General features: G+C 29.9%; 1 protein-coding gene across 4 annotated transcripts in view; it reads left to right on the top strand.

Moving 5' to 3' along the window:
- The window catches only part of LOC118063872 (Insulin receptor substrate 53 kDa), a 101,827-nt gene that overhangs the window by 76,380 nt on the left and 13,311 nt on the right, over nucleotides 1-12,136 (top strand). For all 4 annotated transcript variants that reach the window (XM_035078070.1, XM_035078071.1, XM_035078072.1 and 1 more), the window contains one exon: nucleotides 9,274-9,335. In XM_035078070.1, coding sequence (XP_034933961.1) covers nucleotides 9,274-9,335 — 62 coding nt within the window. The remainder of the gene's footprint in view (nucleotides 1-9,273; nucleotides 9,336-12,136) is intronic.

The following is a 12,136-nucleotide window of genomic DNA, read 5'->3' as shown; positions in this document are numbered from 1 at the left end:
GTTCTCTCTAGCTTTTTTATACTCGGTTACTTCTCACGTTTCGCACAAGACGCGCTCCATTACTCTCTCGAAATCCTCCAAATCTCTGCAATCGATTTCCGAGAGTTTGTTTGAAGAAAAACTTAATAAAAGTCAGCGTTAGAAAATACTTGAGATAAATAAAATTATCTTTAATTATATTTATTTTCGTTTCTTAATTCTATTAGTTGCTCTCTTTTGTGTTTCCTCTTTTTTTTTTCGTTCAATTATTTTCTATTGTTGATACTTTATATTTATCATCTGAGGTCAACACAGAGAAAATAAAAAGTATTAGTCTCAACATCCTTCTCATGTTACCGAAATGCAAGCTTTCACTCGAGTTTGTGGACTTGAACGTAAGGGAAGGAATAAAAGCTTCATGATAATGGGACGACAGAGAGGGAAAAAATGAGATGAGAAGATATGGCGCCGGAGAGACGTGTCAAGTCGAGTTATAAAACGTACTGATGATGCGACAGGAAAAAAAGTGTTTTAGAAAGTGTAGCAAAATATTGAAATGCTGAAAATAAAAGTTAAGATTTCGATAACTTCTTTAATCTTAATAATAACTTTGTGGTTTCTTTCATTTTAAAATTAACATAAATAAAAAATATAACTATACTTGCAATTTTTTCTTGCAAATAATGTTAAACGGAACAAATCTATGGGGAACTAAAGTCGATTGGTTTGAAGGAAGGCAAAAGAACTTATTTTAATAAATTAGGTAACGATGGGTAGAAAAAGAAAGGATGAAAGGGAATGCTCGTAAAAATTTATTAATTTATTATAATAAGCTTATCAATGCTTATGGCACTTTTTGTTGATTAATTTATCACAATTCATTATTATTTAATAGTTCATAAATTAATTAATTTATTTATTCATACTTTTTACTTCCCTTCTTCATAAGAAAGCAAAAACTCTCTTCATTTCTGAAAAAATTATTTTTCTCTCCCCCTAAAAAATTTTTTTCTCCACACTTACATGCAAACCTACATTTATATTTTTAATAACAATGATTTTCATTATTTAATAAGACATTCATGTCCATAAAAAATTCTCAGTCTTCAATTAATAATAATTTCCCAAAAATCCTAAAATTTAAGTAGAACAATATATTTTTGCTCCGACATTTTGAAAGGGATGAATTTTTTTTCTAAAAATTGTTTATATTAATTGAAAATTTTATTAGTAAATAATTATTGGAATAAAATTGAGGGAATTTATTGACTCAATTGATTGTTATTTAAATTCTATTAAAACGAATTCAGAAGAAAGTGAAATCAAACAAAGAAAGAATTTTTCTATTAGAAGGTACTTTTGGAGATGTATAAAGAACCATCTTATTTCTTGTATTCTCCCGAGTAACTGAGAGACATTAAACACACTCGCGGTTTTCCGTCTGTTAAGGACATAACAATCCTTATTCCAACTTTCCCACAAAAACGATTCTTCGACCCTTAGCTTCATATCCCACCAGCTTGTAATCAATGAAGAGCAATTTCTCTCAAGTGAATTTCCCCTATTATGAAAGTCAGTGCTGACGTGGTTAGATCTGGAGACCAAGATTGGCTTGGGTTTGTGTTGATAGTCGTCTATGCTTTCGCGTCGATTTCTATCTTTCGTAGACTCAGGAAGTAGCAGCAGCTTCTGTAAAGGGAGAGGCATGTGTTTGCCATCAAGTCTAGATGGGTAGATACATAGTGAAATGTACGAGTACTCTATAAATGTACACATGAATCTGTATGAGTTTATAAGGCTTTCCGAGAAAGATAGTTAGCAATGGTGCGTTAATTAGTTCGAGAGACGGTCGAGTGGCTGAAAATTGTTTGTCTTACCCTCGACGTTAAGGATGGGCTTGCAAGAGGTATAAGAATAGGATAGAAGTATGATAACTCGCACGATTGTTGTTTCAACAGCCTCCTCATCCTCGCTCTTTTGTTTTCTCTCTGCTTTGCCTCTTTCACCCTGTCTTATCATTCACCCCTGGTGCTTGGGAGGCTGGGCGGAGAGTCAGTTAGCGCTTTAAGGGGTTGCTTCAACTGGCATTGCAAGCACAGATGCGGAAAACTATCCACCCACTGCCAATGTTGCTTTGCTCTTCCGAACTTTTCCTCCAACTATACCCATCTCTCACACCCATCCTCTTCATTTTGCTCCTCCCCCGCCCGTGAATTTATCTATCTGTATGCACTCTCATTTCTCTCGCTTCGATCTCAAGAGCTTCTGTAGACGTGGATCGCCGTTTTCTATTGTGAAAGCGTGTCTTCTCGTTATTGGAGAAGCAAGGAAGAGAGTAAACAGCCCGGCTGTTGCTTCAGCTTTCAACGAAGCTTCCGTGTGAAACGACAGGGGTTGCCTGATATATATAAAGGTGGGATGGTGTTTGATCGAGAGAATTCGAAGGGAGACAGAAAACGGAATTTAATCTTCTCGATTTATCGGGCGTGGAAGATCACTCCTTGAAAGCTAGTAGAGCTACACTTGACAGATGGATATAGTCGAGTGTACGATCAAATGATACAACTTGAAAAACTAATACAAATTAATGAATATTTTTTTATATTTATTCCTTCTTTTTTTTTTACCATCCATTTATTGTCGATATCTTAATGGTAAAGTTTTTTACATCAATATTTTTGATATGCTTAAAAGCTTTCATCTTTATTATTATTATTTTTTTTTGTTTAATAAGAAAAATAGTCAAATAGAAAAAATATTTCCCTGGAGATGAAAAAAATGCAATTGTATCGTTTAATAAAATTCAATCTATAAAAATTAGAACAAATAATAAATAAATGATTGAAGTTTGATTGATATAAATATTTTTATTTCAGTTGTTATTAATAAAATAAATTTAATAACAAACATATATTTATAAAGGTTAAATTAATTAATAATATTCATCATCAAGGCAAGTTAACATTAAAAAGTAATCTGATTTTATTTAATTAAGATTTTTAATTAGAACACCAATTATTCAATTATTTCAGAATATCGTCAAATTTGGTTAAATGACTCATCTCACATTTATTTATTTCATAGCACGATTTTTATTTAATTAATATACTCCCATTTAAAGAAATCAATTCATTTCATATATTTCTGCAATTATTTTTAATCATTAAAATTAAATTAAATACAATCTTTGTATTGCAATTTCATCTTCATTAGTTCAATAGCTTTGATTAAAATAATTGTGCTAATTTTAAAAAATACATATTTAATTAGCTGATTAATTATGTGATGTTAATGATAAAGATAAAAATAAAAATAATATCAAATAAATATTAAAACTCAAATAATAACTTAATAAACATAGAGTTGGGTGTTGGAAATAATTTGTCTCGTGACTAATTGTTGCTAGTTTATAGTTTACTATCACACATGACTAACCTAACGAGTTTTGCCACAACTTATTCATCCAAACTTTCAAGCAACATTGAGGTAATACAACTAAATGATTTTCTAAAGAGCTTTCAACATTTACTGTGATGTGCGAATGTGGTAAAGTCGTTGATTGAAAGTGTCACTGAGTAAATGCTTCTCTTGCGTTTATGGTCAATGTTCAATAGGCAATTGAAATGTACTTTACAATCGTTGTTAGAGCTTCTCGCACTTTCTCTCTTGTTCTCTCTATTAATTAAACCATCAGACTGCTCCTTTGCTTCTTGTAATTTACGAGAGTATTCAACAACATGTTCTTCTTTTTTTTAATTAGCTCCAAGCCTTCCACTTTTATTGACAGTAATTTAATTATGTTGATTATAATTAGCCAGTAGAATGCACTTGAGATATTTATCCCTAAAAAATAGACGTGTTTAAATAAAATTTATAGCAGGATTTTGTTTTTGTTATTCTTTAGATCCATTTTTTCTTGTATTACTTGTTTTTATTTCAAAATTCTTAATTAATACTGGGTTTTAAATCTTAATAAAATAAAAATGGTGATCAAAAAGTGAACTAAAAAGCTTATTTAAATTATCCAAAGAGTCATTAGAATACTTGTAAGCCAAAATAAGACATAAAATGTTCCTTTATTGAATTAAAAGAATAATAATTTGCTGCAAAAAAAAATATTAATGACTCAATAATTTTGTTATAGTTTTTTTATATTTAGAAATCAATGTTCTAAATGTAGAGCAGATTTACGTAAAAACCTAAAGCTGATATTGCATGTCTAGTGAATGCAACAGATTTTTTTTTCTTTCATCAACGTAATGAGAATCTCAACCAAGTAGAATTATTGAATAGAGGAAAAAATCTTATAATACAAATTATGTATTGGAAAGAAGTGAAGCTTTCTACTGCATCCGCATTCATTGGCAATGAAGTGTCGTAACAGTGTTACGTCAACCAAGAAATGAAATGGTATGAATGAAATAAATTGTTGTAGAGCCTGGCAAACTATCTCGACCAAACATCCTTCTATTTTTCCCAACACTTCACCCCATTTCTCGGTTATTCTCCCTACATACTTACTCCATATATACCCAACCACTAGTTTCACCAGTTTACCAAGAGATGTGTAAACTCACTAGCTCACTCATCCGCATTGCAGTTGAATAAAACAATATTAAACCACATACTAGTGCGAACAAAACGAGTGTCCGGAAGCTATTTTCTTCAGATCTCTCGCAGACTTTAGTGGAAATACTTGAGATGCTTTTGTTTGAACCGAACGTTTGAATATTCCTTTGTAGGTTTGGTAGATGTATGTATATGATCCACCAACAAAATGGAACTTGGGTTTATTCACTCTCTTAGTCTAGACCTAGACAGTCAGAACTCGAGATAGGAAACAAGTCAAACGGAATGGACAATGTTGAGATCTTCAATTGAACTTGTTGCCAATAATCAAATATTGAACATTGGTAAATATTGTTGCTAGTATTTCCATCAAAAATCTATCTAAGTTCTCTTATCAACTACAAACTCATCAATATTGAAACTCGTTCATAAAAAATCATTTTTAAATGAATCAATAGAGTTATTTATAGCCAAGGGGCAATTTGACCTACTGGCAAAAATTCCATTTATATATCAATTACTTTTTTTTGATGATTCTTTGAGTATTTATAGCTTCAGCAATATTCATTTTCTAGAGGCAGCATTAGATCCAAGTGCTCTAGAAAAAAAAACCTGCTGGGAAATATACATACTAGTATTTATGGACTTTAGTTGGACCAATTAAATTACCTTGCTGTAATAAAACATTCCATAAATTGAAATTGGATTTTTAAAAAATAATTATACTAAAAGTATTAAAGAAAATTGAACTTCATCATAAATTGCTTTTAGCAGTTAATAAAGTACTTGAATAACTTGAAGTCAATAAAAACATTTTAATAAACCATTTCCATCATTAATAATTGGTTTTTCATAATTATTATTTTAATTTATTACTAATAATAATTTATCAAACCATTTCCAGACAATTCATTGCTAATATTAGCTGTTTTTTTGTTCGTCGTTGGAAACATGAGATTGAGAATTTATTTATTGCCTAAGATTTGTAAAACTTGTTAGAATAAATCTTACTCTTTAAAATCCGTATCTCGTTCTGACAATTTTTTGGCTCCATTTCGACCTCCCAGATATAAATGGAATCACAAGACAAATCGATTGGACATAAGTTAAAGTTGATGTGACAATTGAATTTTATTTCATATGCTTTTCTGTAAACTTATGCATACCATGTGGTCAGAATCGTGCTTACAATACTATCAAAAGTTTCTGACAGTTGGCAGAAAGAGAGCGAAGGGATGTAAAGGTCGGAAGTTCTAACAACTCGCTGTACAGAATCACCACCAGAGCCTTCGAGTTAGTGTTCGTTTTCTCATCTGCACGTAGAGGAAAATGGTATTTCTCTCATCGCATCAACAATTCAGGAAGGGTCCACGCTTTTATGGGCTTCCGGTTATTTCATCACTGCAAAGCTCTCAGCATTTTTTCTTTAATTATTCAAGGCATCTAGAAGTGATGAACGCGAATAAAAAAAAATTAATAACAGTTGGGAGAAGGAAATAAGGAAAGTTATTTTATTATCAGAAGATAAATAATAACAATCAATCTTGTTACAATATAAAAAAATCAACAGAGATGCATTATTTGAAAAATAGAAGAAATGAAAGAATTATCATGAGGAATAAATTTTAAAAATTAAAATGGTTGCAATTCCATCAGAAAGATAATGGAAAAAGAAGCCATTTTTTCATGTCTCTGTTTATGAGTAGCCAAGATATAAAACTGGAAAAAAAATATATTTCACTGTAAATAAAAATAACTCAGTATCCAAAAAGTAGCTATAATTTTTATATAAAAACTTAAAGCACAAACTCTTGAACTTTTGAAGAAAAATTTATATTTAATACATGGGTTTGGAGGTACTTTGTGTCCACACAACAAACTTCCTATTACAGTTATCTTCTATTTACTTCGTTAGAATGTCAAAAAAATTTTTTTCAATTATTTATAACAAATTACAATTTCTGTAAATGATATCCAATTGTTTGAAGTGATCTTTAGTCATTAAATACAATATTCCGTCAGTATTGATTTAGTTTATTATCAATAATGATCATTCAACAACCAAAAATTTTTTTAAATTGTAATTGTTATAAACAATATAAAATAACTGAGAGTCAAACTTCTTTCAAATCTTCTTTATTGCATTATATTTCAGATAAAATGTGCACAAAGTTGATATCATTATTAATTCTCGAGATTTCGGGACCGAAAAAAAATCTATACAAATCTAGAGAAGTTGAAATTATTAGTATCAATATTATTAGAGATCAATAAACTTGTGACAATTTTATCAGAATAATTCAAGTCTGTAATTGATATATACTAAACAGACTGCTGTTTTTAAACTTCTTTATTGAAGTAAATTGAAATAAAATATCATTCAGCAGTTGTTGAATGTCATTGAATTGATTAAATTCTAAAATACATATTTGAGTAAAAATAATTACCTTAGCAAAACTTATCTTCGGTAAAGACTATTTGCTAGATAGTAGTGAAGTAAATTTTGAAGATTTTTGATTAAACTTCAATAGTAAAGTAAATATTTAATTTGAAGTTATTCATAAAGACATGATAAGATCTTCTTTCTTAAAAATCTATAATTATGACTAAATATAAAAGTAACAGAGTTGTCTATATTTATGACATTATCAAAGCAATATCCCTAACAAATATTCTTATCTTTAATGCAAATTTGAAATAAAATTCATCGCAGAGATAGAAAAATGGATATTTAATGTATATTAATTCATCAAAATGTACAAATATTTATAAAATTTAATTTTAATAAATTAAAAAAAAAAACTGCTGGTTTAAAAATTCATAAAATTCAAACTGGAACATAGTAAAGAACACCAGATATTCAATCCAAATATTTCGTTAATAAAACTTCGGCAAATAATTTTATTGCTTTCTAAAAATATTATCAAACCCATTGCTAAATTTTTAATTAATTCATTCTCATTTATTTGTATTTTTTCATTTGAATATTTATTGAAGTCATTCATAACTAAAATATAAAATATTCTAGAATGTCTTCATAATTCAAATAAAATTCATGACAGATAAAAAAGCTCTTTAAAGAGACTAATAGGCGGCCATAAGGCATAATCTGTAAGACGCCTGAATAGCTAAATGAAATGTAACACTAAAACCTTATCCTAGTAGTGAAAATCTGGGTGAAATGATCTTTGAGAATATAGAGTATGAAAGAGCTTGATGTCATATCTCAACCATACAATTTCGTAATCCCTAGCAATCCATAAAGCTCGAAGTAGCGTATCCCTAGCAGGTGCATGTGGGATGGAGAAGCGCATTGGTAAAGAGAGGATGGGCATCAGAGTGAGGGTGTAACGCAGCGTAACGACGCTCACGGGGCTTTGGTCTCGATATGCGGCTTCACTTGGATCGGGTTAATGCTCGGAGCAAGGGTTTAGCGAGACAACGTAAACAGTAACGTAAACCCTGGCCACTCTCTCTCTCTCTCTCTCTCTCGTGTTTGATAAAAGAACGGTTAAACTAAAACATCTGGATTATGAATATATCTCTAGAAAAATTAAAAAATTATTCTCTTTTGAAACAGAATATATATATATATTTTTAGGAGCTCCAGTTTTGATTTAAATAGTTTTATTTTCATTTACTTGAAAGCTTTAAAGCATGATATTTTTATGAGGAAAGACGAAGTAATTTTAATTATTTAATTGCGTCAGTTTTCGTGAAATTATGGTAAAGAAAAAAGTGTAAAAAATATGATTCCTCTGAATTTTATATTTTTAATTTTCATTGAAGAGTTATTTTAATGGGGTCAATTTTTGAAACATGAAATTTTATTACATCTCTCTGTGTTTTGAAGCATGTAGATGCATACACTGGAAATTGGAGTGTTTAATAATTAAACGCTTAAAGTGTTTACAATATTAAACATCATAAACAAACTACAGCAGTTTTATAGACGAATTTTAAACGATTCTTGCTAGTTACTAATATGCTGTAGTTTGTTTACGGTATTTTAACATTGTAAACACTTAGGTGTTTTATTATTAAACACTTTAAGCGTTTTATTTAAAAGTAAGGAAACTCAATTTACTTCAATTTAATTTTTTTCTTTGATGGTTTTCTGATTATTTAAATTGAAAATTAATTGTGAATAAATCAAAAGTATTTTTAAAATTTATTTGATGGGATAATAAGATTAATTATTATATTTTTTAACAAATGAAATAATTATTCTCATAAAAATTCTAAATGAGTCATCTTAATAGCTTTACTACAACATAAAGTTTACTTTAACAGTTTCGTTGAATAATTCTAGTATTTGTTCTTTTCTTCCCTTGAGGATCAAAATCAGCTTGTGAAGGGTGAAAATGTCGCCTTTCTTTTCTCATGAAGCTTTGGTAAAGTCAGTTGGGAAAACGTTGACGCTTAAGCTCGGCTCGCGAATACCGCACACCAAACGGATTAAAGTATCGCCACTGGCCTTTGAATTATTCAAGATGCTGCACCACAGTATACCCGTTTGTCCTGACTCCCATTTGACTTGCAACCTCTTTAAATACCACCAGTGAGCTCTTTCTTACTCTTTTTTCTGACTAAACTTTCGGATTATTATCTCATCTTAAAGCCGAAAAGTTTAAGTAAAAAAAAACTTCCGTGAAAAACTTTTCCTTTCTTTTGTTCCATCTGATGAATCAATTGGTTTTAATTGGAATTTATTTCTGATTTCAGGATCAGCTTTGATGAGGATCGTTGAAGTCTATAAGGAGATTCAGGAACAGGAAATGAATATTGTAAGTATTTTATAAACCAAATTTCTCCAATTCTACAAGTCCTCCTAGAAAGCAAGACTAATCCATTTCTGATCCAGCATCAAGGTTATCCAATCATCCATAGTCTAGTGTTGGATCAAGAATAGGTCAGTCTGGCTTCCTAGTAGGAATTGTAAAATTAGAAATTAATGACCCATCTCTGATCCAGCATTAGAGATGTCCAACTAACCTTGGTCTAGTGTTGGATCCAAAATAGATCAGTCTGCTCTACACCAGAGATGGGCTGAAATATTAAATGATCGTTATTTCATTGTCATAAAAACTAGTTCATAATCTAATGTTTATTGAATATTCCAGTTGGCATTGATTGAATTTATTGGAAGATTATTTGCTGTTTATTTGCTTTTTCAATTTCTAATTATAGAGTGAAGGTTTTAATAGATCTAAATGAACTCATCAAGATGATCAAATAAATTGATTAAACCAGTATTGTTACTCGAAACGTGCAACCACCAAAATTGGAGCAAAATTATCACTGAATTATATATTCAAATCGAGTAATATTTTTTTTCTTGATAAAAGACATTCTTCGCGCGAAGATATTGGGGTATTTAAATAATTTAAATAAGACTTAGAGCAATTAAAAGGCTTGATTTATATAGTGAGCCAGAAAAGGAAACTGCAAAGTGGAAAATAGTCTTGTACTTGCGTGAAAACTGAGTCTCAACGACGTCGTACGAAGCGAGTAAGTCGAGTGGGAAAATTCAGAGGTGGTGTCGTTGCTGCTAGAATATTAATAAAAAAGTTGAAGAAGTTTTAGTACTCTACATTTCACTGTACATTTTTTTTTTTAAGCTAAACTTTTTCACATTCATTAGTCATAATATTAAATTTCATGCATAAAAGATACATTTAATGACTTAATTAATGATTAAATAACAAATGTAATGACCAAATGTCTGATGGAGAAAATTACTAAACATAATGATAAGTTAAATGGATTAATATTTATATTATGTAATTTCTCTTGATACATTTCACATTAATTTCACCTTCAATTTACTTTCAAGTGTAATTACTCTCATTTTATAACTCTCCCTTTCCCTTAATGACTTTTCTTCCATCTTAAACCCTCGAGTAGAGATTATAAAAAATACTTTTACCATTAAGACTTTGTATCTAATTATAGTGAGAAAAATATTTATTGCGAGAATAATTTCGTTAGTTATGATTTATCATTTTACTCTTTAATTAAATTAGAAAAAAATGTATACAGTCATGAACATCAAAGCAATCTATTTATATTTTTTCTACAAATAAAAAGATAAAACAAACAACTTTCTTTTTTTTTTCTAAAAAATAAAAAACAAAATGAAATAAATTTCATCACATAATTTATTTCAACTTCTCTAAGCTTTTGACATTAATTTAATATTTTCTAATTTTATTTTTTAAAATTAACTTCTCATCTTTAGAACTAAATTGCACCGAATCCAGTAATATTACCTAGATTTCATTTTTTATATACTCGAAATTTTTTTCTGAGTATACTTCCAGTGCAATTATCATGTCAAGTTTATGCGAAGGAGCCATATTTCGTCTATCTCAATCGTTTTATAATGATACCTACATACCATGAAGACATTCAAGACAATTTTTTGCCTTCTTCTGCACTCTCGCCCCGACAATGAACGTAAAAATGTAGCTCTTACCCGTGTACTTACAGAACGGAATGGTGCGATAAATATTCTTGGATAAGGACTCTTTGGCTGCGGGGTGAAAAAAATAAAAATAGTGAAATAAGGCAGAAGTGGAACGTGTGTGAAAGGAATGGACTTTTTTTTTTTTTTACTTTTACTTTTATATTTTTTATTTCCATTTTTTACAGTAGTACAAGTAAATTCTTTTGTATTTTGCCATTTTTTTCGCTTCCTCTCCTTCTTTCTCTCTTGCTTTGGGTGTTATATCACCACTTTTACGAGGTTACTCTATTCTCCAAGATTACGTCGTTGTACAGGTATGTATGGGAAGCAAGAAGTAGAATAGAGAATAGAGTAAAAGTACATTGCAACATCGTGAGATATACGTGAATCTTATACAACTTTTTTTTTTTAAGTGATAATCCTCAACCCCACTAACCAGATCGTGTTCTTCCTTCGAGTATTTTTTCTCCATTAAACCATCTCCAGTCTGAGTGGCTGGAGAAAAGAGTATTGTCACTAGATGGAGAAGCTCTTGGAGTAAATTCAAATGTTCATTGGATAGAAAGAATTCTAGTATGTTGGCTAACATAAAACTAATGGAGAGAGATATTTTAAGCTAGAGTCAGGGGTTTTTTTTTTTGCTAAAAGTCATGAAGAAAAAAATGGTGATAAAAAGAAGAAGAAAAAATCAAATGAGTGCTGGAGAAAAAATTTAATTAAACAAGAAAAAAGATTTTTTTAAATAAATTAAGGGAATATAGAACACTAGATTTTTCATAATCAGATAATTTAATCAAAAAATAAAAATCTCCAGAGAATTTTTGATAAAAAAAATTTTAATTAAATATATTTTATTCGTAGTAACAAAAAAGAAGAAGTGAGAGAATAAAAACAAAGCAAAAAGCAGGCAAAATTTCATCTATGTCGTGATGAATAAGATGAAATGAGAATGAAATTGGAAAGCTGAGATGTGGTTTCCATAGAGGGTAACAGTCATGGAGCGGTCGTCGATTTGAGATTATCAGGAATAATGTCAAGCTCGATAGCTCAGAAAAGAGTCTATTCGCTTTCGTCTACCCTATAGATAAAATTTTACTGATGGAAGAGAGAGAGAGAGAG

Source organism: Chelonus insularis, unplaced genomic scaffold, assembly GCF_013357705.1.
Source record: "Chelonus insularis isolate UGA/USDA-ARS -01 unplaced genomic scaffold, ASM1335770v1 contig_150_pilon, whole genome shotgun sequence".
NCBI lineage: Eukaryota > Metazoa > Arthropoda > Insecta > Hymenoptera > Braconidae > Chelonus > Chelonus insularis.
This window is presented reverse-complemented; position numbering and strand designations above follow the sequence as displayed.